General features: G+C 41.2%; 2 protein-coding genes across 14 annotated transcripts in view; one reads left to right on the top strand and one right to left on the bottom strand.

Moving 5' to 3' along the window:
• MEST (mesoderm specific transcript) overlaps positions 1 to 23,804 on the top strand; it is a 129,356-nt gene that overhangs the window by 19,057 nt on the left and 86,495 nt on the right. For 4 of the 9 annotated variants that reach the window (XM_057550127.1, XM_057550125.1, XM_057550126.1 and 1 more), the window contains exons 5-12: positions 123 to 259; positions 409 to 467; positions 1,564 to 1,604; positions 2,142 to 2,212; positions 2,465 to 2,566; positions 3,923 to 3,999; positions 5,187 to 5,250; positions 20,310 to 20,323. In XM_057550127.1, coding sequence (XP_057406110.1) covers positions 123 to 259; positions 409 to 467; positions 1,564 to 1,604; positions 2,142 to 2,212; positions 2,465 to 2,566; positions 3,923 to 3,999; positions 5,187 to 5,250; positions 20,310 to 20,323 — 565 coding nt within the window. Of the gene's footprint in view, positions 1 to 122; positions 260 to 408; positions 468 to 1,563; positions 1,605 to 2,141; positions 2,213 to 2,464; positions 2,567 to 3,922; positions 4,000 to 5,186; positions 5,251 to 5,820; positions 6,131 to 6,176; positions 7,488 to 20,309; positions 20,324 to 23,804 lie in introns of those variants that run through there. The other 5 variants (XM_057550120.1, XM_057550122.1, XM_057550119.1 and 2 more) reach the window with 2 other exon arrangements.
• The window catches only part of COPG2 (COPI coat complex subunit gamma 2), a 140,073-nt gene continuing 123,990 nt past the window's right edge, over positions 7,722 to 23,804 (bottom strand). For all 5 annotated transcript variants that reach the window (XM_057550114.1, XM_057550116.1, XM_057550117.1 and 2 more), the window contains 4 exons: positions 9,766 to 9,863; positions 8,876 to 9,014; positions 8,482 to 8,580; positions 7,722 to 8,002 (listed from right to left, as the gene is read on the bottom strand). In XM_057550114.1, coding sequence (XP_057406097.1) covers positions 7,872 to 8,002; positions 8,482 to 8,580; positions 8,876 to 9,014; positions 9,766 to 9,863 — 467 coding nt within the window. In that variant the 3' untranslated portion in view covers positions 7,722 to 7,871. The remainder of the gene's footprint in view (positions 8,003 to 8,481; positions 8,581 to 8,875; positions 9,015 to 9,765; positions 9,864 to 23,804) is intronic.

The following is a 23,804-nucleotide window of genomic DNA, read 5'->3' as shown; positions in this document are numbered from 1 at the left end:
TAAGCAGCATCTAGATGGGGCAGTGTTGCGGGATGGGGGTAGGCAAGGATGGAGGGGTCAGGCTGGCAGACACACCTGTACCCATGACTTCATCCTGTGTATCTGGGCTCTCCTTTCCCTAGAGACCACATCACTATTCCATATTCGAGCAGGCCAGCATCGTGGAGGCTCTTTTGCGGCATCTGGGGCTCCAGAACCGTAGGATCAACCTGTTGTCTCACGACTATGGGGATATCGTTGCTCAGGAGCTGCTCTATAGGTCAGTGAAGCCATGATTTGTGTACGATTCACAGGTTTCACTCGTTTAAGATGAGAGTACATTGTTCTGGGTTCTTTCTGGCCCTTTTCACTCTTGGGAGTTTGTCTTCAGCTGCTCAGTAAGCTATGTGTTTCCCTCCCCGTCTCTAGGTTCAAGCAGAATCGATCTGGTCGGCTTACCATCAAGAGTCTCTGTCTGTCGAATGGAGGTAACTGCCTTGGAGGCTGGTGGAAAGTGAGGTGTAGCTTAGAGGGCCACATTTAGATACGGCAGTGACGTCTAAATGGTAATCTGATGGTACTGCAAACAGACCCAAGCAAAGGAGTGGATCTTTACCTCTTTCGTGCCATGAACCGCTTTGTGGTCTGATGAGATTTACTGACGCTTTCTCAGAATAATGTTTTTAAATATAGAAAATAAAGTAAGATTACAAAGGAAACTGATGATCTTGACGTAAGTTAATAAAAAGCTGTGTTATAGTAAGATGTGCTTTTTTAAATGTATTTAATACATTTTCCAGCAAGATCTTGTGGTGTGTCTGGTAACAACTGTGATTAGAAGTAGTGGGAAGTGCAGATGATATTTCGCAATCTCTGCAACAACTGCAGTGGGTTCTGCAGACATTTGAGATGAAGCCACAGGTGCTTCTACTACTACTGTGGTTTGTGTCATAAACTCTCAATTCACAGCAGTGCCAAGTTTCAGTTGGAAATTAGTGAGCCCTTGATTAGACCTTTTGGAGATGTTTCTTGTTCTTTGCCTGCCATTGAGCCTGGCTTGTAAATGCATGACTATTCAGCTGTCCCCCGAATACCTTAGAATACCTTACGGGCAGATGGGAGAGGAGCCTGTCTGTCCCTTTATCAGTAGCTCATGGCTTTCTCCCACTGACTCTGGAAAAAATGGAAACGGAAAAGCTCTAGGTTTTTTGAAGGATCTACACTTCTGAAAGATCTCTGGTTTCCTTTGCAGCCCGACTAGTTAACAACATTATGTATTCTGAGGAACGGGTGGGAACGCTAAGGGGAGCCAGAGTCTAGTCGTCAGCAGTGTGGATGACCATGACGTATTTTTCCCTTCTCTCTACAGTGGGGAAAGTGATCCCAGTGGGATAGAATTTGACCTGGTAAACACAGAATTCCCTGGAGAAATAATAAATCACAGTACTAAGTTTTTATTTGTAGTTTGGTTTTTGGCAGTAAAAGCCCTCAAGGTGACTAATAGGGTGAATTGTCTCCGATAATGGGCCTATGTTTGGCCTAAGATTGTTGGTAAATAACTACCCTAAGTCTCTTCTCCTACAGGTATATTTCCTGAGACTCACCGTCCTCTCCTTCTCCAAAAGGTTGGTTACTCCACTGACTAGATCTCTAGTTTTTAAGGTTTCTACTAATATAAATAATGCTGGTATCTTTACAACGGCCATACCTGCTCTCATGGGCTGTAGTTAAAATCTGTTTCATCATGAACTCATGTTAACGAAGTTAATTTTTTCCTTAATAAAGGAAAAATAAAGCAGTAGAAGTGACCCCTAGATAAATAAAGGCTTATTTCTGAGAATGAGAGCAACAGATATTTGGAGAAGTACAGCTATCTAAAGAGTTGTGTCATTAGCATGATGTTTGAACAAATTGGGATCCTAGTCTAAAGTTGAATATATCAGTTAAAAGTCTTCGGGATTTAGCGAAGTGTAGAATGTAATCTTAAAGGGAATTAGAAATAGGTTTGTTTTCTATGGGAGAAGAATGTGGGTAAGCAAAACAAGAAACTAAAAGCCAGTAGATTTGGCTAAAGTCCTTTTTTAGTTCCTAGTATAAAACCTTGTATCCCGGATAGTTGTTTTCTTTCTTTGGACTATTGATTTTTACTTTTACACCTATAGCTTCTCAAAGATGGAGGCATGCTGTCACCCATCCTCACGCGACTGATGAACTTCTTCGTATTCTCTCGAGGGTAAGTCATTGTCAAAGACTGATTCGCTTCAGCATGGGAACAATGTAGTGAAAAGTTGCTGCCATTAAAGTTCTGGGCCAAATCTTAGGGTTTGACCCTTTAAAGTAAAGGTGTTGACCACTTGCCAGGCAAGTAGTAGAAGGAATTCATAAACTAGTCAAGGGTCAGACATACATGACCTGAGGTTCCAATCATACTTGATGTACTGAGTTCTTCTCACACTTACCTTTCTGCTTTTTTGGACTCATTCAGTCTCACCCCGGTCTTTGGGCCATACACTCGACCCTCTGAGAGTGAACTGTGGGACATGTGGGCAGGGATACGCAACAATGACGGGAACTTGGTTATCGACAGGTAAGAAATAACCCTTTGCTTTGGTTTCCAGAGACACTTTTTTTGGGAAGTGGGGAAAGATGTGGGATTGTGTGTTCTGTTCCTTGCTTTCATAACCACAAGAAGAGTGGTTATGACCTATGAGGCAAACCAAAAAGTCATGCTCTGTACTTTCTAAGAAGAAAGAAATTGAGAATAGAGTGAGCTCTGAGCCTAAGCCATTTGGCACCATAAGTTTGGATAAACAGCTGCAAATTCTAATGCTAATTTAGTCTGTGACTGACTGACTGGCAAATCGTCTTTGGACCTTTTGTCAATAGTAAGTGTTTCAAAATGTCTAATCATAATTCTGAAAGGTGCCTAATGCCTCTCTCAAAGTACAGATTGTTTCCTTTTTCATATCTTTTCTATAGCAACAGGGACTGAGAAGGGAGGTTTCTCTATCTTGTACAAAGAATCCCCATGCCTTGGTTCAAATGAGAATGTAGCTGCTTTCACAGAGGGACCTAGAGATAGTGTACCCAGAACTACTTGGGGTGAGGCCCTGTCTCTTTGCCAGCTGGGTCACTGTAGCTTCCAGTGTGTTAGCTGGTGGCTCTGCCGGGAACTGTGAGGTCCCTAACCCCCATGGGACCCTTGAAGATTCATTTTAATATAAAAAACTGAAAAACAAAACCCTCTTGTAAAATTCCCTTGTGCTTTCAAGAAACTAAATACCACTTCTAAGAGGTGATATTTGAAGTTCACAAGAATAACTGTCCTGCAGTTGGCAGGCAGAATAATTAGAATACATGAGTTTGAGTTCTAAAATGTAGCTATGACATCTTACACTGTAGGATGAGGACTCTGCCTCCATTTTATCTGTGGTCAGATGAAATGCAGAGGTTGAAGCTTTGTGCTCATGAACTTCTACACTGAGAATTTTAGAAGTAGATGCCAATTTAGAGATCATGTAGTTCAGTTTCTTAAAGATGAGGAAAGATGTGTGTGTTACCAACAACTTTTGAGTCACAGAGCTTGTTAGTGGTGGAGCCAAAATCAGACCTCTAGACCCAGACTTTAGTCACATGTAATCCAAAGTAACTTCCAGCCTTCCTAGATTTCATTCCCCGCTTAATAAACACAAAGAACCATTAATTCTAACATCGATAGTAGGCATGATCACTGCCAGAGCTACATGGTGGTTAACTCTAGAGGTTAACAGAAACGGGTAAATTAAGTGGGCCATTCCCAGGAATGCCAAGTTGCTTCTGGATTAAGAAAACATATTGATCGTGTTCAGTAGGTTGTGTTCCTTGTGGTTCCTGTCAGGCCTTTGCATCCCCGTAACAAAAAAAAGTTTCTTGTTTTACTCTTGCTGACTTATCTGTCCTATAGTCTCTTGCAGTACATCAATCAAAGGAAGAAGTTTAGAAGACGCTGGGTGGGAGCTCTTGCCTCTGTATCTATTCCCAGTGAGTATTTCTATATTACCTCTTTTTTCTTTTTTTAAATAAAATTTATCTTGGGCCGCGTTGGGTCTTAGTTGCAGCGCATGGGCTTCTCATTGCGGTGGCTTCTCTTGTTGCAGAGCACGGGCTCTAGGCATGCGGGCTTCAGTAGTTGTGGCACAAGGGCTCAGTAGTTGTGGCTTGCGGGCTCTAGAGCACAGGCTCAGTAGTTGTGGTGCACGGGCTTAGTTGCTCTGCAGCATGTGGGATCTTCCTGGACCAGGGCTCCAACCTGTGTCCCCTGCATTGGCAGGCGGATTCTTAACCACTGCACCACCAGGGAAGTCCCTCTGTATTACCTCTTGATAGGAAAACTGAGGGACTATGGGTTAAATAATTGCCAGACTTAGCAAACAAAGATACAAGATACCCAGCTAAATTTGAATTTCAGATAAACAACAAGCACCTATTTAGGATAAGTATATGCTATGCAGTATTTGAGATATACTAAAAAAAAAAAAATCATTATCTGAAGTTCAGATGTAACTGGCCATCCTTTATTTAATCTGGCAGCCAGTGACAGGTGTTGTAGAGAAGTATATAAAACATTGAGATCCTGTTGCAAAGGGAGTTGGTGTCTCTGTCAGGAGTGAGAGTTAGACCAGTTTCTGTGCTGTGCATTGTCAGTAGCTGCCACATTCAATGCTGAATTGCTGGGACAGCAGGCTGTTTAGATTACTAATCAAGAGGCTATAGGTGGTCTCTGCTTGTCTCTTCATTCTTACGGATTTAAAAAAGAAATTCAGTGCACTATCTCACACAGAGTAATTAGTGCTCAGGATATCATTGGTTGATTTCAAATGTCAAGGGTCAATTATAACTGAAGAGAGAGGCTTAAAGAATGACAGTCTTCTGGATTTATAAAAATGGAATGTTGGAAGTGGGGCTTATTCCTTTTGGTCCAGGGCACAGAAGAGATGAAGGGACTGAATGGTTGTTTACAGGAGAAAAGGTCTCAAATGGACTGATTTTTTAGGCTTATTCCCATAATGTTCCTTGTAACCTACTTATTGAAAGAAGCTAGGTTTTCTATTATAAAAAAAATTATTTAAAGAAAAAAAAATTTTTTTGGGGGGGTAGTTAATTTTACAGTGGGAATAGGAAAATGGATGTGAGAGCTGTTAATAATTCATTCCTCTTCCCTTTCCTAGTTCATTTTATCTATGGGCCACTGGATCCAGTGAATCCCTATCCAGAGTTTTTGGAGCTGTACAGGTGAGTCTCCCTCAGGGGTCTTTGTTTTCTTAGTACATCATCCTGTGACAGTGGTGAACAGGATTGCCTGTTGAGGGCTGTTGCTCTAGCCTCTGTCTCCGACCTCACTGGCTGTTCATCTAGGAAACACATAATAGAGGATGAAATGGGGAATCTTACTCTCACATAATGTAAAGATCAAGAAATTCAGTTATACATTCTCTTGGTTTATACAGTCTGTTTTCACTATCATAGTTACTACATGTTCCGAGATGTACAGGTAAGAAACAGCTATCACGTGAGCCAAGGAATGGAAGTGGATATATTTTAAGAAACGTTTGCTTTAGTCTGATTGTAAAGCCAACTCATTGGCCTCAGCTGAGGAGACTGCAGGGGGAGAATGAACTGTGGGAAAGTGCCTTCGCAGGTTGTTCTTCTCTCTAGGTATTTATTTGGAAGGTGTCGGAATATGAGAGCTTGATTATGTCACATAAAAATGTTCCATACCTTCACATGGCCTAGTAGAAACAGCCCAGTAGTAAACAGCTTACATTTAATTTTAAACAAAAATACCCTCTCTCATCTCCTCAGGTTAAGCAAGGTCTTTTGTTATCTTTACTTGGACAGTGAATTGCTGAATGGCCCACTTCTCCAAGGAGCTGGAAGTCATCCCGCTCTGACATGTGTTGTATATGTGTTATATTTTCATGTTGTTGTCTGTTGGAATATGAGCATTTAAAAACTAGTCTGTATACATCATAAATGGAATTGGCAAGTTTATCTGCCTAAGATAGATATAATCCCAAAGTAGAAGGTGAATAAGCTCTCTCTTGGTTCCTTCCAGTGTGGTATGTCCACAGGGGCGTTTACTAGGGCTGCCCACTGGCTTACATCCCTCCCCCTCCCTCCAGCCTCAAGTTCACCTACATGCTGTTCTCTTCCACTAGGAAAACGCTGCCGCGGTCCACAGTGTCGATTCTGGATGACCACATTAGCCACTATCCACAGCTAGAGGATCCCATGGGCTTCTTGAATGCATATATGGGCTTCATCAACTCCTTCTGAGCTGGAAAGAGTAGCTTCCCTGTATTACCTCCCCTATTCCCTTATCTGTTGTGTATTCCACTTAGCAAGAAACGCCCAAAAGAGGTCCTGGCCACCAAACACTATTCTCTCACAAAAGTCCACCTGACTCACACTGGTGAACAGCATATAGTAAAAAGCCAGCAGAAGCTCTAAGGGTGACCTAATAGTCCACCTCCCATTCCTTTGACATCTGATCAAGTGTATGGACTTGCCTTTGTGTTATTAGGAAATTCTGTTGGGCACTACTACTCACTGATGCAGAAAGATAGGCAGACATTCTTTCTTTTGCATAAAAGCCTTTGAAACACTTCTATGGACTTTTCTGAAATATTTAGAAATGCTAATTTCTGGCCCTGACTGGAATTATCTAAAGGTGCCACCTTCACCTCGCCTCGAATGGCTTTAATTCTCTAAGTGACACAGATTCAAGTGAGAATGAGTCTCCCTCGTCATAACTTTGGATTTAGTTTCATTAGCTGCTTCTAACTGTAGTCATTTTGTTAGATTTTGGTTTCAATAATGCAGTATTCTAAGTATACTTTAAGACTATGATTTACCTACATGTATTATGTATGTATTTTATAAGGACACTAAACCAGCAGACACTTACTCTAGCAGAGTAGTTTAACCTTATTAAACATGTTTCATTTCTGAGTAAATTGAACTAAAGCCAAGCTATTTATAGAATTTCCTAAAATCACAGGACATTAAGGACAGTAGTCTCTGTGCCAGAGATTTACTGTTATTTGCTGTTAGAACTGGTCTTTCCAGCTAATAACAGTCGGACTCGTCATACCTCAGTGCTTAGAAGCATGTCCCTCCTGAGCCAGAGTGGAGAGGAGGGGATCGTTGTACAGTCCAAGTTACCAGGCTGAATATATACTGATTGCTCAACTTCTCGTTGGCTGTCCCAGAGAGGGTTCCTCATGTAGCTCAGCAATTCCTGTACTTTACAGACGGGAAAGTTCCAGAAACTTTAAGAACAAAGTCTGAAAGTTCTATGAGCAAATGGTGCTGAATACTTTTTTTTTTTAAGCCACAGTTTCATTGTCTTAGTTAAAACAGGATTATTAAGTGGTGATTTTAAATTCTTTTTTTTTTATTAGCAACTTCAAGTATAACAACTGGAATAAGTGTTTATTTTCTATTAATAAAAATGAATTTTGACAAAAGTGGACTCTGGCTCCCACTCCCCCACCACCCCTCTGGGATAAAAGCTTTCCAACATTGCCAGGAGCTTTCAGATACACAGTGAATTAAAGAATTTAATGAAGTTTAAGCAGCTGGGGCATAGGATAGTATTTGATTTTCAAGATCACCCAAAGCTGTACTACCATACCAAAGCTGACCAAGTGTAATAAAAAGAAAAAGGAACAAAAACAAAGACATGCACAAGGACAGACATCTGCTTGATCTGCTGGCTCAGGGCCAAACATTTAATTTGCTTTTCTGAAGTCATTCATTTTTGAAAGTATGATTCTGGGAAATTCATGCCAATAGCCTGAAAGCCCACTGACAGTGAAGGGTACATCAACTTCATCTCACCCAGTAAAAACTTATCCAACAGAAGCCAAGATAACATCTACAGGTGTTCCCTCTTTGCTTCTGACAGTCACCTGCATGGTCACCCCATCTGCTAAGGCCAGCCTGGACCTCACCAATAAATCATAGCCACCTCTGTATACACCTGAGAGGAAAAAAGTGAGGAAAACCATGTTAAGAACTCAAAACAAGCTCTGAATAATGAAATTTATCATGCTCTGCCTGCATTTCCTTTCTATTATTTTAGTTTAGCTTTTCTAGAGATTTGTGCTTATGGTGGGAATTGAATCCTACATACAAATTCTAAATAATCTTTTATATTCCCGTAATACCAGGTACATAGAAGGTATTCAATAATATTGATATGGAGTACTTAAGCGGGGGGCACTGGTATCTGCAGAAGAGATTTAAGTGTCTTGGGCCAAATATACATCTTAAAAGAACCATCTAAGAATAGCATGCAAATTAAACAGCTAAAACAAATTATTCATTTTGATGGGGCTTCAAGTTGTAACTCATATAATGGGATAATGGGACAGTAGCAGGGCATGAGATGCCCGTGCACATCCCTTCCTATCAAATTCTGCAACAAAATGAAGGAGAAATCTGGTGAAAGTTTCTTACCTGCCAGATAGAGGGAATGGGAATTCTTGTTCTCAGGTACTTTGTCTGACCTCTCACATGGCTGCATGCCCAGAAATGTGATGATGTTGTTGACAGCTTCTGTGTTGAGAAGATTGATGCAACCGTATGAGAAAAGGTCAGCGTAGGGATCTGCCTCTGCACTAGTTTGTGCTGGGAGGTGGGGGTGCACGGGGTTGGCGGTGGTGTGTGGAGGGAGGCTACTGGACTGGAAATGGGTTGACTCTGTTAGATGATGAAGACAGCATTCTGGCGTTTTAAAGTGAAATAGTTTACGGAGTTTTTAAAGAAAAGGGAGTCCTTTTGGAATAACAAATATGCCTATTAGGTGTTAGACTGCTATCAGGCAATATACTGATAGCAAAATTGTTCTCACCTTCAAGAGTTTTGGTAGAACTGAGGGCAAAGGTCTCCTCTTTCTCAAAGGTGTCGCCTACCTCTTCCCAGGCAGCAGCAAAGTTAGGCTTCATTACCTTCTGAATGTGGTCAGACACAGTCACTTCAAGATCTTCTAGCTAGTGGGTTAACAAACAGGGGTCAGAAAATGAGTCCTCTCAGTTCAGTAAAAGGTGGAAGAGACTAGTTCATTTGGTTTTATCATCCTGTGTTATAGCCTTTGCAGGAGCCTAGGAAAAACTCTACTACCAAGCTAGTTTGAAGTTCTGTAGTCTGGATAAGTCTAACAAGGTAGGCCCTAGCAAAGGAAAGCAAGAAAACAGGTCATCTGGCTACAGCCATATTCAGATCAACGTCTGTAGCCCTGGCGTAGGTACAAAGCAGTCACACTGCCACACATAACTGCAGAGTTCAAGCCGTACAGGGCCTTCTGAACTTTGCATGCACGAACAGGCGGAGATTTCTAAAACGTCTCCCTGCACTCTGTGACGGCTTGTCAGTCCATGATGTGGCTACATTATACGCAAAATAAAAGCTGCTGAACAACAACGAGAACCCACCCCCAATGCTTCAAATAAACTGATCTCAATGAAAATCATGTGATTATTTTCATCTCCTAAGTATCCCTATTATAAAAACATTAAAAAGGGTGAGTTTTGCTTTAATCAGTAATGAAGTGGTAAATCCTAATTCTCTTTGCCATGATGCACTCCCACGACAGAGGAGGGTTAGCCCAGGTCCTCCTCAGCTGTAATGTGTTTGAGAAGAATACAGTCCCGTAAGTTCATGTCAGACGAAAATGTTCTCTCCAGACAGAAGTCACTCAGTGAGTGGTGCAAGGGGTCAAAGTGCGTCTCAGGGGAGACTCACCACGTACTCATCATCATACCCCTCCTCAGCTGGAACCCCCGTGTCAGGGTCGCAGTCCCGGACAGTGAATTTCATGGTGCAGCTGAAGGTACCTGCAGCTGGAGGAGAGAGAGCAGGCGAGCCTGTGTCAATGGGCAGCACAAGCACACGGTTTCCATCAGTAACTTAGGAAGCACCATCTGCCCTTGGCTCTGTGTTCTGAATTATCAAGTGACACATATGTAGGCTGTTTTCTAGGGTCGTAGTTCTCAAAAGAAGCCGGTAGGCTGGACTTAAAAATCTATCCCCTGCTGCGAGTTAGAATAGTACAGAAAAGACAACATGGGCAAAACTCTGTTTTTATATCCAGATAAGGAAAGCAGAGGGTATAGCTCAGTGGTAGAGCATCTGACTACAGATCAGGAAAGCAGCAGGGGAGACACTTTTTAAGGGGCTTTTTGCCATGCCTGTCAAAACGTTAAAACCACTACTTTAGGAGCTGACAGACAAAGCATAAAATATGGATGGTACAAAAGCACACAGATCATTAAATTAATACTAAGTATATCACAGTCTCGATATCTTCACCAGAATGAACTTGCTTTATGTCAACTTTCAACCTTTAGTGAGTAGGTCAGTAATGAAGTTCTAATATTGGTGAAGTCAGTGTCGTACAATGGAAAAGCAAGTGGGCAATTATATGTTTTGAGATACTCAGTGGAAGAAATGAAGGAAAATGAAGTCTTCATGAAGAAGATAGGATTTTCTGAACTGTCTGAAGGAGGGGATTTATTAATCATGGATGAAGAAAAGGCACATAAGGGTCTAGTCCATGGTCTGGAAAAGGCTTATAGGTTTAAAAAATTTCATGTGTGTGTGTGTGTGTGTGTATATATATATATATATATATATATATATATATATATATATATATATATATATGAAACTGTGGAGTTAGAAAGTTACTTGGGGGATAGGCAAGGACAGGAAAGAATAGACTCAGATGTAAAGACCGTATATGACAGGTTGGGTAGTGAGACTTTCATTTGTTCAGTTTTAACTTTAAACTCCCTCCATCCAAAAATGTAGAAAATGTCAATACATTTATAATGTAAAGGTGTAAATGAATATGCCAGATCCTTAGATAAAAAGACGACTAAGACATGACCTTTTCCCCCACAGCTGAACGTCTAGGAGTTGAATAACAGTGTGTGTGAGAGATCTACCTATATATACCTGTGACATTACAATTTAGTACCATAGGTTCTTTAATATAAGTTTTAATAGAGTGCTATGTGGGAGTGCAGGATTAACAGCCTGGGAAAATCATAAAAAATTTGAAAGGATGTACAGTTTAATTGGATCTCAAAAGACACAAAAGAGCTTTGGCAAGCAGAGGAAGGTACACGAGCTAAAGGAAAGAGGCTAGAAAGGCAGTGGTGTAATTGGAAGCAGTAAGAGAGAGGCTAATACATAGGTGCTGAGAAGAGAATTTGTTTAGGAACAAATTTGAAATACCTTATATTTCAAAGGAAGGAGACTAGATATTTTCCAGCAGGCTCTAGTGAGCTGAGGCAGTCAAGAGATTGAAATGTTAGAGGTAATTAAAGCCACTGGTAGGAATCCTATGAATAGGCCTGAATTCAGAGAGCAAATGAATTCACTCTAGCATACCGAAAACAGATGATGGGAATGGATTGCCCCATATAGGAAAGAGTGTACCTATCAAAACTACAGAATGTATTTCAGTGCAATAGGGGGTTGATGAAAGAAGGATCTTGTTTAAATTAAGGTAGGATTTTCTGCAGGAGGAAGGGGGAAGAAGAAGAAAGAAAGAAGTGGAAGTTAACACAAACCTAGAATGTGTCAGTTGAGGTATTTAAAAAAAGAAAAAATGAAATGAGAGAGTGGGATTACGGTATGAACAAAGGTCATGATCAAATAAAAATGGAGAGGCAGGATAGATGTTGAATAATAGAAGATTATATGAACCCCAGGTTGGTTCATGGAGGCTACTGGCAAATGAGGAAGAGGAATAAGGAGAGACAGTCAGGAATAATGGTAGATCACAGACTGGGCTAACGTTGAATTTTATGTATAAGTAAAGACAGAAGACACTTTATATATAAGTAAGTGATAAGGAAGCATTAATAGAGATAATGTTTCTGAAACTTGTGGCAAATTTTCAATTAAATGGTTTGGTTAATACAGTGAGAGGTTACACGGAATCTAAGGTGAACTCCATTAAAAGCCACTGGTAGCAATCGCTCAGTGTTGTGACAGAGGATGACTAACACTGGGTGATGAGGAGAAGGGGGTGAGAGAGAGCCTTTCCGTGGCAAGAGAACAATACTAAGTCCACTGCCATAACAAAGATGAGCGCTTCATGAATGAAGCAAGGCAGATAACCAAGGGAATAAGAGAGGAATGCCCTGAAGGTCTACATCAAGACTGTTCCCAGAAATGAGGCTTGTCTGAGAACTGACTGAAAATGGGAGATAACTACTGAGGAAACTTGTAGGAAAAAAAATTACCAAAACACAGAATTAGAGAAAAGAGAAAAGATGGATGCTGGAAGCTAAGAAAGGAGCGAGCCGTGTGAATTAGGCCAGGACGCAGAACATGCAGTGTGGCAAATGGCAGAGTGGGAGATTTGGTGGGAGCTGTCAGGCCTCAACCACTAGAGGGAAGACTATGACTAAATAAGTGGGGTTATGAGGAGATTCCAGAAAGCTGTGTTGGAATAATAGTTACAGAAAATGATGTGGTCAGTGGGGCGAAAGATAAGAGGGTAGGAGGGATGGACCTGAAACACAGGTTACCTGCAGCAATCCCCACAGGTCTGGACCAAACTGAGAAGGAAGGGATGCGTGGAGTGTGCAGGGAATCAAGGCAGATGAAAGAAAGCAAGTTGAGCAGTGAGTGCCAAAAATGAGGAGAACGTGCCTACCAGGAAAATGCTACACATGTGGCAGAAGGGGTGCTGAAGATAAGGTTTTTCTCTAGGACAAATATGGGGAAAAAGGAAGAAAGGTACAGAAAAGTAGGATTAAAGTTGCCCTCAGAAAGAAAGGAGACACTAAGGAATGACAGACATCAACTGGAAGGATAAGTCAGCATTCCTGGGCCAAAAGTCATGATGGAATAAAGAAAGAAAAGAGAGACTGGAGGCAGAGAAATGGAAATATTGTATAGTGGAGAGCACAGAAAGCAGAGCAGGTGTGTAATAAAGACCTCAAATGGGGAATCCTGTCAGAGCTCAAAATGGTCTAACTGGACACATTTTGGATGTAAAGACCGTATAGCAATGAGAAGTATACAGAAAGTGTGAGGAGCAAGGACTTGAGTAGGAGGCAGGAGTAGATTAGCTCTTGAAGCACCAATTTGGAGGGAAACTGTTAAAGGACTTGGGTGACAGGAAGTTTATAAGGAAGCTGCTTACAATGAATGCAGATAAAAACCCACTGCTGCCAACTTTAGAGAGAGTAGGTTTGACTTAACAGAGGGTGTGAATAGGTAGTTTGGCCAGAGGATAGAGTATTGTTGGAGAATGGGTGAAGATTCTGAGGGAAATACACCTCAAGAGAAGTACTTTGCCTCCATTCCTTCTGTAGACAGATGGTAAATGAAAGGGTGATGGATAGCTAAGATATCATAGATTATTGCAGTGCGCCATTAAAACTGGTTGCTCTTAGAAGTTACCCTACCATGGCTAAAAGTGACAGACATTTCCTAGGGATATCTGTATGCAAAATACCATGGAGAGAGGGGAGAAGACGGAGGCTAGAAGCATAAAAACAGAAGATGGAGGGTTTAAGCTGGGGTGCCGAATATAAGGTGAGTAGGGAAGGGCATTAAACAGGGCCAGAAGGAGGAACACTGGAAAAGGGCAGAGCTGCGTATTAAGTAGAGAGATGGGAGCTAAGCTAGATTACAGCCAAAGAGGAGAGAGGATGTGGAGAGGAAGTGGCTAATAAGAGCTGGTGTCAATGAGGGAGTGCCTCACTAACAGAATCTGGGAATCTTTTCTCAAATGATATTTGAAGCAACAAGTATGACCAATAGAGTGACATATTAAAGAGTCTAAATGGGATGGATCCAAGCCATGGCCAGTGGCAAGAATCCTATGAAGGTCCGTACTGAACTGAGAATGCAAATGTATTCAGAACAGTGTGCAGGAAACAAGATGAAAGAAGAGACTTCTCAATCTATGAGAAATGATATAAAGATGGTAGCTGAAAAAACAAGTGACTGTAGGTAATATAGGTGTTTCTCTAGGGTCAATCAAGGAAAAGAGTGGAAGAGCTGCAGAAGAGATGGGGTCATTTGAAGATTGGCAGGTACTGACAGGAGGGATATGGTACCATACTTGTACTAAAGATCATGATTAAATAAGAAAGAAGAGAGAGACTGGAAACTACATAAGGGAAGAACTATATGAAGAGTAGTTGAGAACAGGTGGAGTGGCATGGGCAGATACGATGAGGAACACAGTTTTCCAGAATGAGAACTCTTGCAAAAGATCTTATAATGGGTCTATCTGGTCAAATGATGGGTCTTAACGCCAGACTTTGAAAAGCAGTATATACAATGGGAGAACAGGGCCCGAAAAGTAATGGGAAGTTTTGGTGGGAAGTTTTAGCTAGGAGGATTGGAAGGAGATGGATTAAGATGAACTCTGATATAAAGACAGGCCAGCAACCTTAAAGACACCAGGATAAATCTCTGAGCACTGGTCTATAGCATGGATGGCTAATACTGAGAGCTGAGTGGCTAGCGATCATGCCCAACTCAAAAGTAAAACTTCATTTGTTATTTTCATGTACAGATGGTAGATGAAATTATGCTGTATGTAATTAAGACGTGGGAGGGCAGACCACCAAAGGGAGATACAAATGAATATCTTGCAAATGCCACATTAAAGTTATCCTTAGAATTTACTCTGTCGTGTGAAGATTTTCTGAAAGTGGAGAGACAGCTCCTGGGGAGAGAACCTGGCTAGGGAGTGCTGTTTGGGAGGAGACTGAATCCACTTGAATGAAACAGAGATGGTAGCTAAAAAAAAGAAGAGAAGCTGAAGATAAGGCAGCATATTTCTTTAGGGCCAGATAGGTAGCAAGGGAAAAGGAATGGGAGAACAACATTACAGGTGCCCCCAGATTAAAAGAATGCCATTTGAAGAATGACAGGTATTGACTGGAGGGAGAGGATCCCATACTTGGGCCAAAAGACACAGAAGGAGGGGCGGAGGGTAAAGCTAAGAGGAGCACTGTATAGACTAGAGAACGATTCTGAGCAGGTGGGTGGTAATAAGAAAAACCACAGGACCATAACGATTCCCAGAATGGGGAAGCCTATAGTGTGAGAATGGGCCTGAGTGGTATGTTGGGTATAAGCCAGACTGCAATGACTAGTCTATATAATGGGAGAGAAATAGAGGCCTGAAAAGGAGTGATAGTCAGGAGTAGACTTGCTCTTGATGCCTTCGTGGGAAATTTTTAATTAAAGGTCTTGGTTGGGGGAAAGTTTAGAGCAGTGCTTCTTAAGATGTGTTCTATCAGCACTGCCTAGGAATATGTAATTCTTCGCCCCACTAGACCTACTGAATCAGAAATTTGGGGTGTGGGGCTCAGCAGTTTGTATTTTAACAAACTGAAGTTTGAGAGCCACTGCTTTAGACAAAGGCAGATTAAGAGTAATCCCGATTAAAAAATCTTTGCTAGCAAGCTGCCATATTAGGATTAGCTGAAAATTAGAGAAGCAACTGAGGAGACTTGTAAGAAAGGATAGTAGACAAGGAGAGAATGGCGACTAAAAAAGGGAAAAGGGCCATGTGAATTAGACTCGGGTGGGGAACTTGCAGGAGAGTAACATGGCCAATGGGTAAGGGCATTAAAGAGTACTAGAGTGAGAAATCCTGGCACATGGGCGAGTAGGAACTTTAATAGAGTGATTTTATGTTAATCTAGATTGCAGCCACTCAAAGAGAGAGAGGAAGGAGGGAATGTGGCTAAATAAGAATTGAGGTTATGAAGGGGAGCCGCTCAGGAAGCTGTGTGGAAGAGAAAGGCTGCGTGGCCAGAACTGTATAATCCAGTCCAGAGTCTGAACAGTGACTGCTGAATATGAGGTGTTCGTTTATCTAGAAGAGATTACTGAATCTATGGGAATGATATGTACACACACAGTCTCTGAATGAAAGAGGGATGCTGAATATAAGGTACAGTTTTTAATAAGGCAAAATAAAGAAAAAGGAGTAAAACAGCAAAGTTAAAATTGCTGCCAGCCAGATGAGAAGGTATCACTTAATATTGACATAGAAATTGTCACTGATACCACCTGGAGGCACAGGCACCATAGCTGGGCCAAAGACCACGATGGAAAGGAATAAGACAGGTTAGAAGCTATCTAAGGGAAAGGCTTATCTAAAGAGTAGAAAATTGGTTTTGAGTGAGGCACAGAGTGGGGATCAGGAGAGGAGGAAACCTCAAAAAGAATATGCATTCATCACTATGAAAGGTTAAGATATATGGGGGAATTCTCCAAAGGGAAATTGGAAAGAATGTCCCATAAGAGGGACATTAAAGATATACTCAGAAGTTAAGGAAATATATTAGAATTTGCAGTAAGTGAGAGAAGCACCTGAGGAGACTTGTATGAAAAAATAGCAAAGAAGGAAAGAGCAAAAGATGGAGGTTGGAAACTAAATAAGCAGAAAGTGTGTGTGAATTAGGCTAGCGTGCAGAACATGCAGTGTAGAAAAATAAATATGGAAGGACACTGAAGAGGTCTAAATGGGAACATTAGGAAATGGGAATTGGAATTTTGTCAGAGTTGTGTATGAATGAGAGAAAGTGAGGTTAAAATGTAGCAAAGTAAGAATTGGAGTATAAAGTTTTGCTGTCCAGGATGCTTTTTTGGAAAAATACTAGACGCAGTGGGTGTGGTCAATAGAGTGAAAGGTCAGAAACAGGCCAAGTGGGATGGACATAAAACGCAGGCCAGTGGCAGGAATCCTATGAAGTTTATGCTAAACCGAGAATACAAACAAATGCAGTAAAGAGTGTAGGACACAAAGGGAAGACAGCAGGGCTTGAGCAGTGAGTGTCCAACATGAGGGGAGTATCTAGCCCAAAGGGACAGCTGAATCTGTAAGAACGATGTGAATGTAGGTGGAAGCTGAAAGGAGGGACACAGAAGACAAGGCAGCATGTTTCTCTAGGGCAAAATAAGGATCAGGAGGAAAGCCATGGAAGAGCAAAGTGAAGCTTCCCACAGATGTGAACGGATGATTTAAGAATGGTATCTATTGACTGGTGGTAGGTATGGTACCATATTTAGACCAAGATTGTGATGGAATAAAAAGGAAGTTTGTTAACTGAATAAAGGACTATTATACGAACTAGAGAAGACTTAAGAGTAATGGAATAGCAGCAATATAGATCAGGTGTGTACTAAAGAGACTCAGAATGGAGATTTCCTTAAATGTTCAAATTGGATGGGAAGGCCCAATGGTAATGAGTGGTGTATCTAACAGAGTTTCAAGGACCTGGATGAAAATGGGAATTATAGAGTAGACTAGCTCTTAATGCTGTGGGTAAAATTTTTTAATTAAAAGCTTGGTTAATAATAAAGTTTAAGGCAGTTTTATTAAGATGAATTCTCCTAAAAAGACATTGTTAGTAATCTTAAAACACATCAGGATTGACCAGTTAGGGAGCATGGGCCAGTGGTTTGTCTATAGAGAAGACTATTTGTATTTCTTGAGGAGTAGTTGGGAATCGTTAGGGAGGTAAACCTCACTAGAAAACTACTGTACCCTTTGCTATGATATAGGATAGTAGCTGAAATGGATAGTTAAGGTATGGTAGAGCATAACAGAAAAAGAAGAGGAGGTTTTCATCTAAATAATGGGAGCATTGCATGCATTAGAGTAGGGTTCTCAGTAGTCAGAGTAGCAAAAAGGCAAATAAGATGTGAATTGAAGAGACTTGGAATGGAGAAATCTGTCAGATCTCAGAAGGGGTCTAACTGGTTAAAAATGTTTGGTGTTAGTTAAAGATGACAATGAGTGGTGTATATAACTAGAGAGAAGTAAAGGCCTGCATATGAAAGAATAGGAGTTAGAAAGTAGACTAGCACTTAAAGTCTTGCTGGGAAAAAAAATTTTTTTAAGAATGAATATATATATCCCTCAGAGAGCATTACATATTATTTATGGATATATGAATATTTATGAAAAGTATAAAATATATATGAGGATAAGTATTTAAGTATTTAGTGATTTTCTCTTAGAAGGGAAAGAGGTAAATGGTTCTTAAGTGGTACAAAGGAAGTCTCAATTATATGTGCACTGTTCTATTTCTTTAAAAAAAATCTCAACCAAATATAGCATAAAGTTAAGATATAAAGAAGTGGGGTAGTAAGTATATGAATTTTGGGGGAACAGAACATTTTAATTAAAGGGCTTGGTTGATAAGAATGGTTAGAGGGGGAAGTTAGGATGAACCTTGATGAAAAGGCATCGATAGCAACCTGAAAGACGCTGGTTTGACCAAGTAGAGAGTGTAGGTGGGTCGTTTATCTGGTGAAAGGATGAACTGTATTTGGTGAGAAGTGAGTGGAAGTGCGCCTCAAGAGTGCACCTCAAGAGAAGACTAATGTACCCCTCACTATGATTACAGATGGAAGCCCAAAATATTATAGATGTTCATATATATGACAGAGCAAATAGTCAAAGGAACTCAGGAAGAGCTTGTTGAAGTATGATGTTAAAGTGCTCAGAAATTAAAGTATCATGTTAGGACTGGCTGTGAGAGAAACTGCTGAGATGTATTTTTTAAAAGAGAGAGAGAAAAAAATGGAGGCTGAAATCTAAGTAAGGAGAGGGAGTGTAGGATATAGGCTGTGGTGCAGAGCATGCAGTTTAGCAAAATGTTAAACAAGGAAGGGCATTAAAGAGGGCCAGGATGAGGAGCACAGAGAGATCAGAATTAAAAGTTCAGTGAAGGATTGTACGGTAAGCCAGATATCAACCAGCTAAGGAAAGAGGTGAGAATACCGCCAAATAAGAACTGCAGTATGATGTGTTGCTGCCCAGAAAGCTTTGTTGGAAAAAGATTTGAAGCAATCAGTGTAGTCAATAGAATGAGAGGTTAGAGAGCAATTAAATGTGATTAGACTTAAAATGGGCCAGAGCAGAAATCCTGGGAAAATCCAGACTCAATGGAGGGTGGAAACAGATTTCAGTATAGAGTGCAGGAAATAAGGAAGATGGATGAAGGTTGAATTGTGAGTGCTGAATATTAAAAGTGTACATATCCAGAAAAGATGATTAGATTCACTGGAATGATATAGCTGAAAGAAGAAGGAATGTTGGAGGAAATGTAGGGAGTTTGCAGCAAAAGGAGAAAGGGGAAAAGGAGAAAACGGATAGAAGAGCAATGTTCAAGTTCCTTGCAGATGGTAAGACATTATTTGAATAGTCATACTGATGGGAGAAATGGGTTTTGCTCCATACTAAGGCCAAAGGTCATGACAGAATAAAAAGAAAATAGGAGAGGATGGCAAGTAAGTAAAGGGACATTGTGTGAATTAGACAGTAGTTCTGAGTAGATGGAATGGCAACAAGACAGATCAGTTATGAATGAAAGAAACACAGAACCTTCAGGTCCCTGAACTGCGAATATAGAATGAAAGAGGATCCGGGCCCTGAAAAAGAACAGGACTTGGGTAGGCTGGCTCTTGAAGTCTTCGTGGGAAATTTATGACTGAAGTGATCGCTTGTTAAGAAAGGTTAGAAAGAGATGGATTAAGATAAACCTTGACAAGAAGGCATTGGTGGAAACCTTAAAGACATCACCACTGATTGACCTTTTAGAAGGTGTGGATTGGATACTTTTTCTAGTAGAGCAAATGAATGCTATTGGTTGAGGAGTGGTTGCGGATCATGATGAGGCAATCTCAAGAGAATAACAGTGCATTTATTGATATATTATAGAATCTGTGGGTGAAAGATAAGGAGAATGTTTAAGATCTGGTAGGGCAAATAGTCAAAAGGAGTTATGGAAGACCTGCCTGTAAGTGTGATGTTAGTTTGCCGAGAAGTTAAGGAGTCACGTTAGGACTGGCTGAAAGTGAAAGAAGTAACTGCAAAGACTCATATAAAAAAAAGAGGAAAGAGGAAGGGAGAGAAGATGCTGGTTAGAGAAGGGATGTATGAATTAGGCTGGGTTTGTAATATGCAAGGCGCAAAATGGCAAATGTTACTGAGACCAGAATGAGGAATGCAGGTATCACCAGCTATCTACTCACATTACCAAAATACTTGTTAACATGAGAAGTTTTTACCTACATATCACCATGTGCTTGGGAAACTTGGTACAGTGAGTTAGCATTCTTGTGCTAGCAAAAACTTTGAGTTTGTACAGTCTGTTTGGGATAGTATATGTTTGCTGCAGACATAGTTCTTTTATCTATAGGTTTACTTCCTATGCTCAAGGTTTTTAAATGTGTTGTTTATTATTCCTATCATCTTCCCTATACTATGTGTGGAACAACTCCAGCAATTCGCCAATTGGTAAGTAAATGTTTCCCAAGAGTTTCTTATTTATACAATGCATTTTGAAAATGTATATACATTTGTTATTTCTCTTGAGAACCTTTCATTATTCCATGCATTGTAAAAGGAGAATGCAATTACAGTCTTACATCATAGTATGGGATCATTTTGTACTACAAACATGTACACTAGTGAATGAATTTTATGTTAAATAATTATGTAGTTCTTTAAAATGGTTTATATTATACGAAATACTTAAAAGTTTTTATAATAGCATTTTTGTGATGGTTGAGAAGATATGTTGGATTTTTTTTTAAAGGAAAATGGTTATGGGCCTTTTCAAATTTGAGATATTGCAATATAACCATTTACTAAGAAAAAGTGCTATTCAGCATATTTTAAGGAAAGGATAATGAAAATTGCTTGTACTTATAAAGCAGTTGAGCCAGGAAGAGAACTGTGTGGTGAGGCATTTATTAAAGGAAGAAAAGGGGGAGATAAAGTGATAACTGGAAATGAGACATAAGAAGGACAGTATGTGGGAAAGTACGTTTGTATAAAAAAGTGTAGTCGGCAGAAAGGTCAGAGATAAATTCAGTGAAGTGGACCTAAAACAACACAAATTGCAGCGATCCTACCAAGGAATAAATGGAAAACCAAAGCAATTCAGCAAAATATGTAAAAAGAAGAAATACAGAAATGGATTGAGCAATGAATGTAGAACAAAAAGAGGAACCAAAGAGGGAGGTATTAGTGAGCGTATGAGAATGGTACATACTCAGTATATGGATGGTTAATAAAAGGTAGAATAGGGAAAAAAGAAGAAGAAAATGGGTGGAAAAGCAAAATTTAACTTTAGATGGGAAAGATCATGTGAGGAATGACATACTGAAAAACAAGGTTTGGCACTATAACTGTATCTGATGGAACAAGGAAGAATATAGGTGATAGAAACCAAGTAAAAAGAGCACTGTATGCATAAGAAAACATTTCAGAGTAACTAGATAAAATATAGGGTAAAACAGTTTCACAATAAGGAGATCTTTATTGAGGGCAGAAATGGACACAGGATTAAAGACAAGCGAAAAGTACTGAAGAAAGTGAAGGCAGATGGAAACAAGGAAACAAGTCAGAAGGCAACTACATGCAGTAGAGTGGAATATTAGAAAAAGGCAAAGTGGAAAAAGAAGTTAAGACATGGATAAAGGGGAATTCAGCTGACGGGGGGAAAGGGTGTCATAGAATGGAACTGAAAACTGCACATCCACATCTAGAAAGGATTTATAACTTCGTAAGTGGTACTGGACGAATTACGGAACAGGGACGGGTTGACTAGGGGGTTAAAATATGGCAGAGAAGAGAAAGAGGAACAAGATAGATACGCAAAACTAGAGTTACACGTAGGACTAAAGGATTCCATGAGAAGAAACAAAAATGAGACGAAAATGACCTTATTCAGTAGTAATGGAAATAGAGGAACAACAAAGGAGAGGAAAACTGCATGGATTACAGAAAGACAATGACAAAACTAGAGTCTAGTAAAACCAACACATGATGGGGATAATAGCAAAGAGTGGGTAAAATAAGGTGGTAGAACAGAGAATCTTGCCAAACTTGTTATAGTATATAAACTTAAAACATACAAAGTATTTATGAAAAAGGAGAAAATATTAAATGGGAATGAGAGTGAAATCAGGTTGAAAAGAGGGGGTTAAGGCTATATGTACCTTTTAATAGCTGAGTTCAAGGAAGGTTCAAGTTTTCAACAAGATCTAGAAGAGAGAGAAATTAAAAGTGTCTGGCAATGAGAGCAGAGTAGAGGAATGAGGGATGAGAGGAAAAGGTTAGAGCATGTCCTGCAAAATATTAAATATAGAAAAGAATGAGGGCTGCAATGAGTAGATTTCCAGGGTTCTATTCTAACACAGTGAACACTAAGCACTTTGAAAACAAGTAAAATTAAACAATGGAATGAATGTGGGATGGTTTCGGAAGTTTAAGTAAAAAGAATTAAAGTCACATTCAACAATGATTCTTGACTAAGAGGGAAGACAGACCTAAGAAAATGAAAAGTATAACTATGTAAAGTAGGCTGGAGTTTGGGGTGTGTCAGATGGAAGGGACTGTGTTGGTCCCAAGAAGGGATGGCTGGATCAGTGTCAGAGTGGGGGCAGGGCTAGGATCCTTGAGGAACAAGGGTCAATGGCAACCGATGGGAGGCTAGAAGTGGGCAAGGGGAGAGTGCAGCCCAGGGAGGCACGCTGGGCTTCCACAGCAGTGATTCTTCCCCGGGTGGGGGGGGGTAGATTTCACCCAAGGGGGGCTGTGGGCATGGACCCCAAGGGAGGCCTGTCAGAACATCTGAGGGTGAGCAGTGCTCTGTTCAAAACAAAAACAAAAACAAAAAAAAATCAAAAAAGAAAACACAAAAACATTCCTGAAAGATGAGGCTGATAGGCTGCCTTGGGGGTCACGCATCCTCGGGTGAGAATCACTGGGTGGAAGGGGCAGGGTGGACAGCTGGGCAGAGAGGTGACGCATGAGCAGATGAGCCCGAGTCGGGCAGATGGAGGCATCAGAGTCAAGACTGTCAGACATGGAGGAAAAGGACCCAGGACCAGGGAGACAGCGAGTAAATGAATGTAGCCAGCAAGGCACCTGGAATGATTGGGGGAGGGGGAAGGGGGATTACTGTCAATCAGTTGGGAGTGGATTGCAAGTATGGTGTCCCTGAGCTTAGGACTCTTGAGGAGTAAGGCTGTGGGAGATGGAAGTGGTGACTGAAAGGAAGTTGGGTTGTGTGTATGTGAGCAGAGAGCACCAGAGGGGGGTGTCCACGCAGAGGGAAGGGGCAGATGGGATGGAAGAGGACAGTGCAGGAGAGCGTCTAGGAGAGAGATGACTGCTCGGAGGGGGGGGGGGGGGGAGGGTGGACAGCAGGACCCAGGGCTCTGTGCAGGTCCAGACTGAGGGCGGTGGTGTCGGGAGTGGGTTTGGCAGGTGCGGGGGCAAGAGGGTGGGAAAAGGTGAGAGAGCTGCGGTGAAAGAAGAAGGTCAGAGAATCAGAGGCCGGAGCCTCCCTGAGAGCTGTGTCAGAAGAGTACGTGACAAGGGGTCTGGATGGAAACCTGAAAGGTTACAGGGAGTGATGTCGTGGGGTCGTGCGGCCCGGGAGGCAAGCTCAGCCTGGCTCATGAGCGTGGGTTGGTGGGCGGAGCGTGAGGATTCAGCACAGTGTGCCTGAAGCAGAGACGACTCAACTGAGTTGAGCAGTGGATGGGGGACGGAGAAGGGAGCACAGAGCAGAGGAGACAGCTGGATCCAGCTGGAAGGCGCACAGACAGTAGCTGACAGTGTTGCTGTGTGTGCCATAGGGAAGCAAAGCAGGAGAGACCTAGAAACTGGGCCCAGGATTAGGAGGTCAGGTGAGCTGCCTCCAACAGCTGAGCGTGTGGTAGAGGAGAGGGCTCCGATGGGCCAGAAGAGTGAGGAACTGCAG

This window comes from Balaenoptera acutorostrata, chromosome 7, assembly GCF_949987535.1.
Source record: "Balaenoptera acutorostrata chromosome 7, mBalAcu1.1, whole genome shotgun sequence".
In the NCBI taxonomy this organism is placed as follows: domain Eukaryota; kingdom Metazoa; phylum Chordata; class Mammalia; order Artiodactyla; family Balaenopteridae; genus Balaenoptera; species Balaenoptera acutorostrata.
Note: the sequence above shows the minus strand (reverse complement) of the source record. Positions and strands in the feature narration are given on the sequence as shown.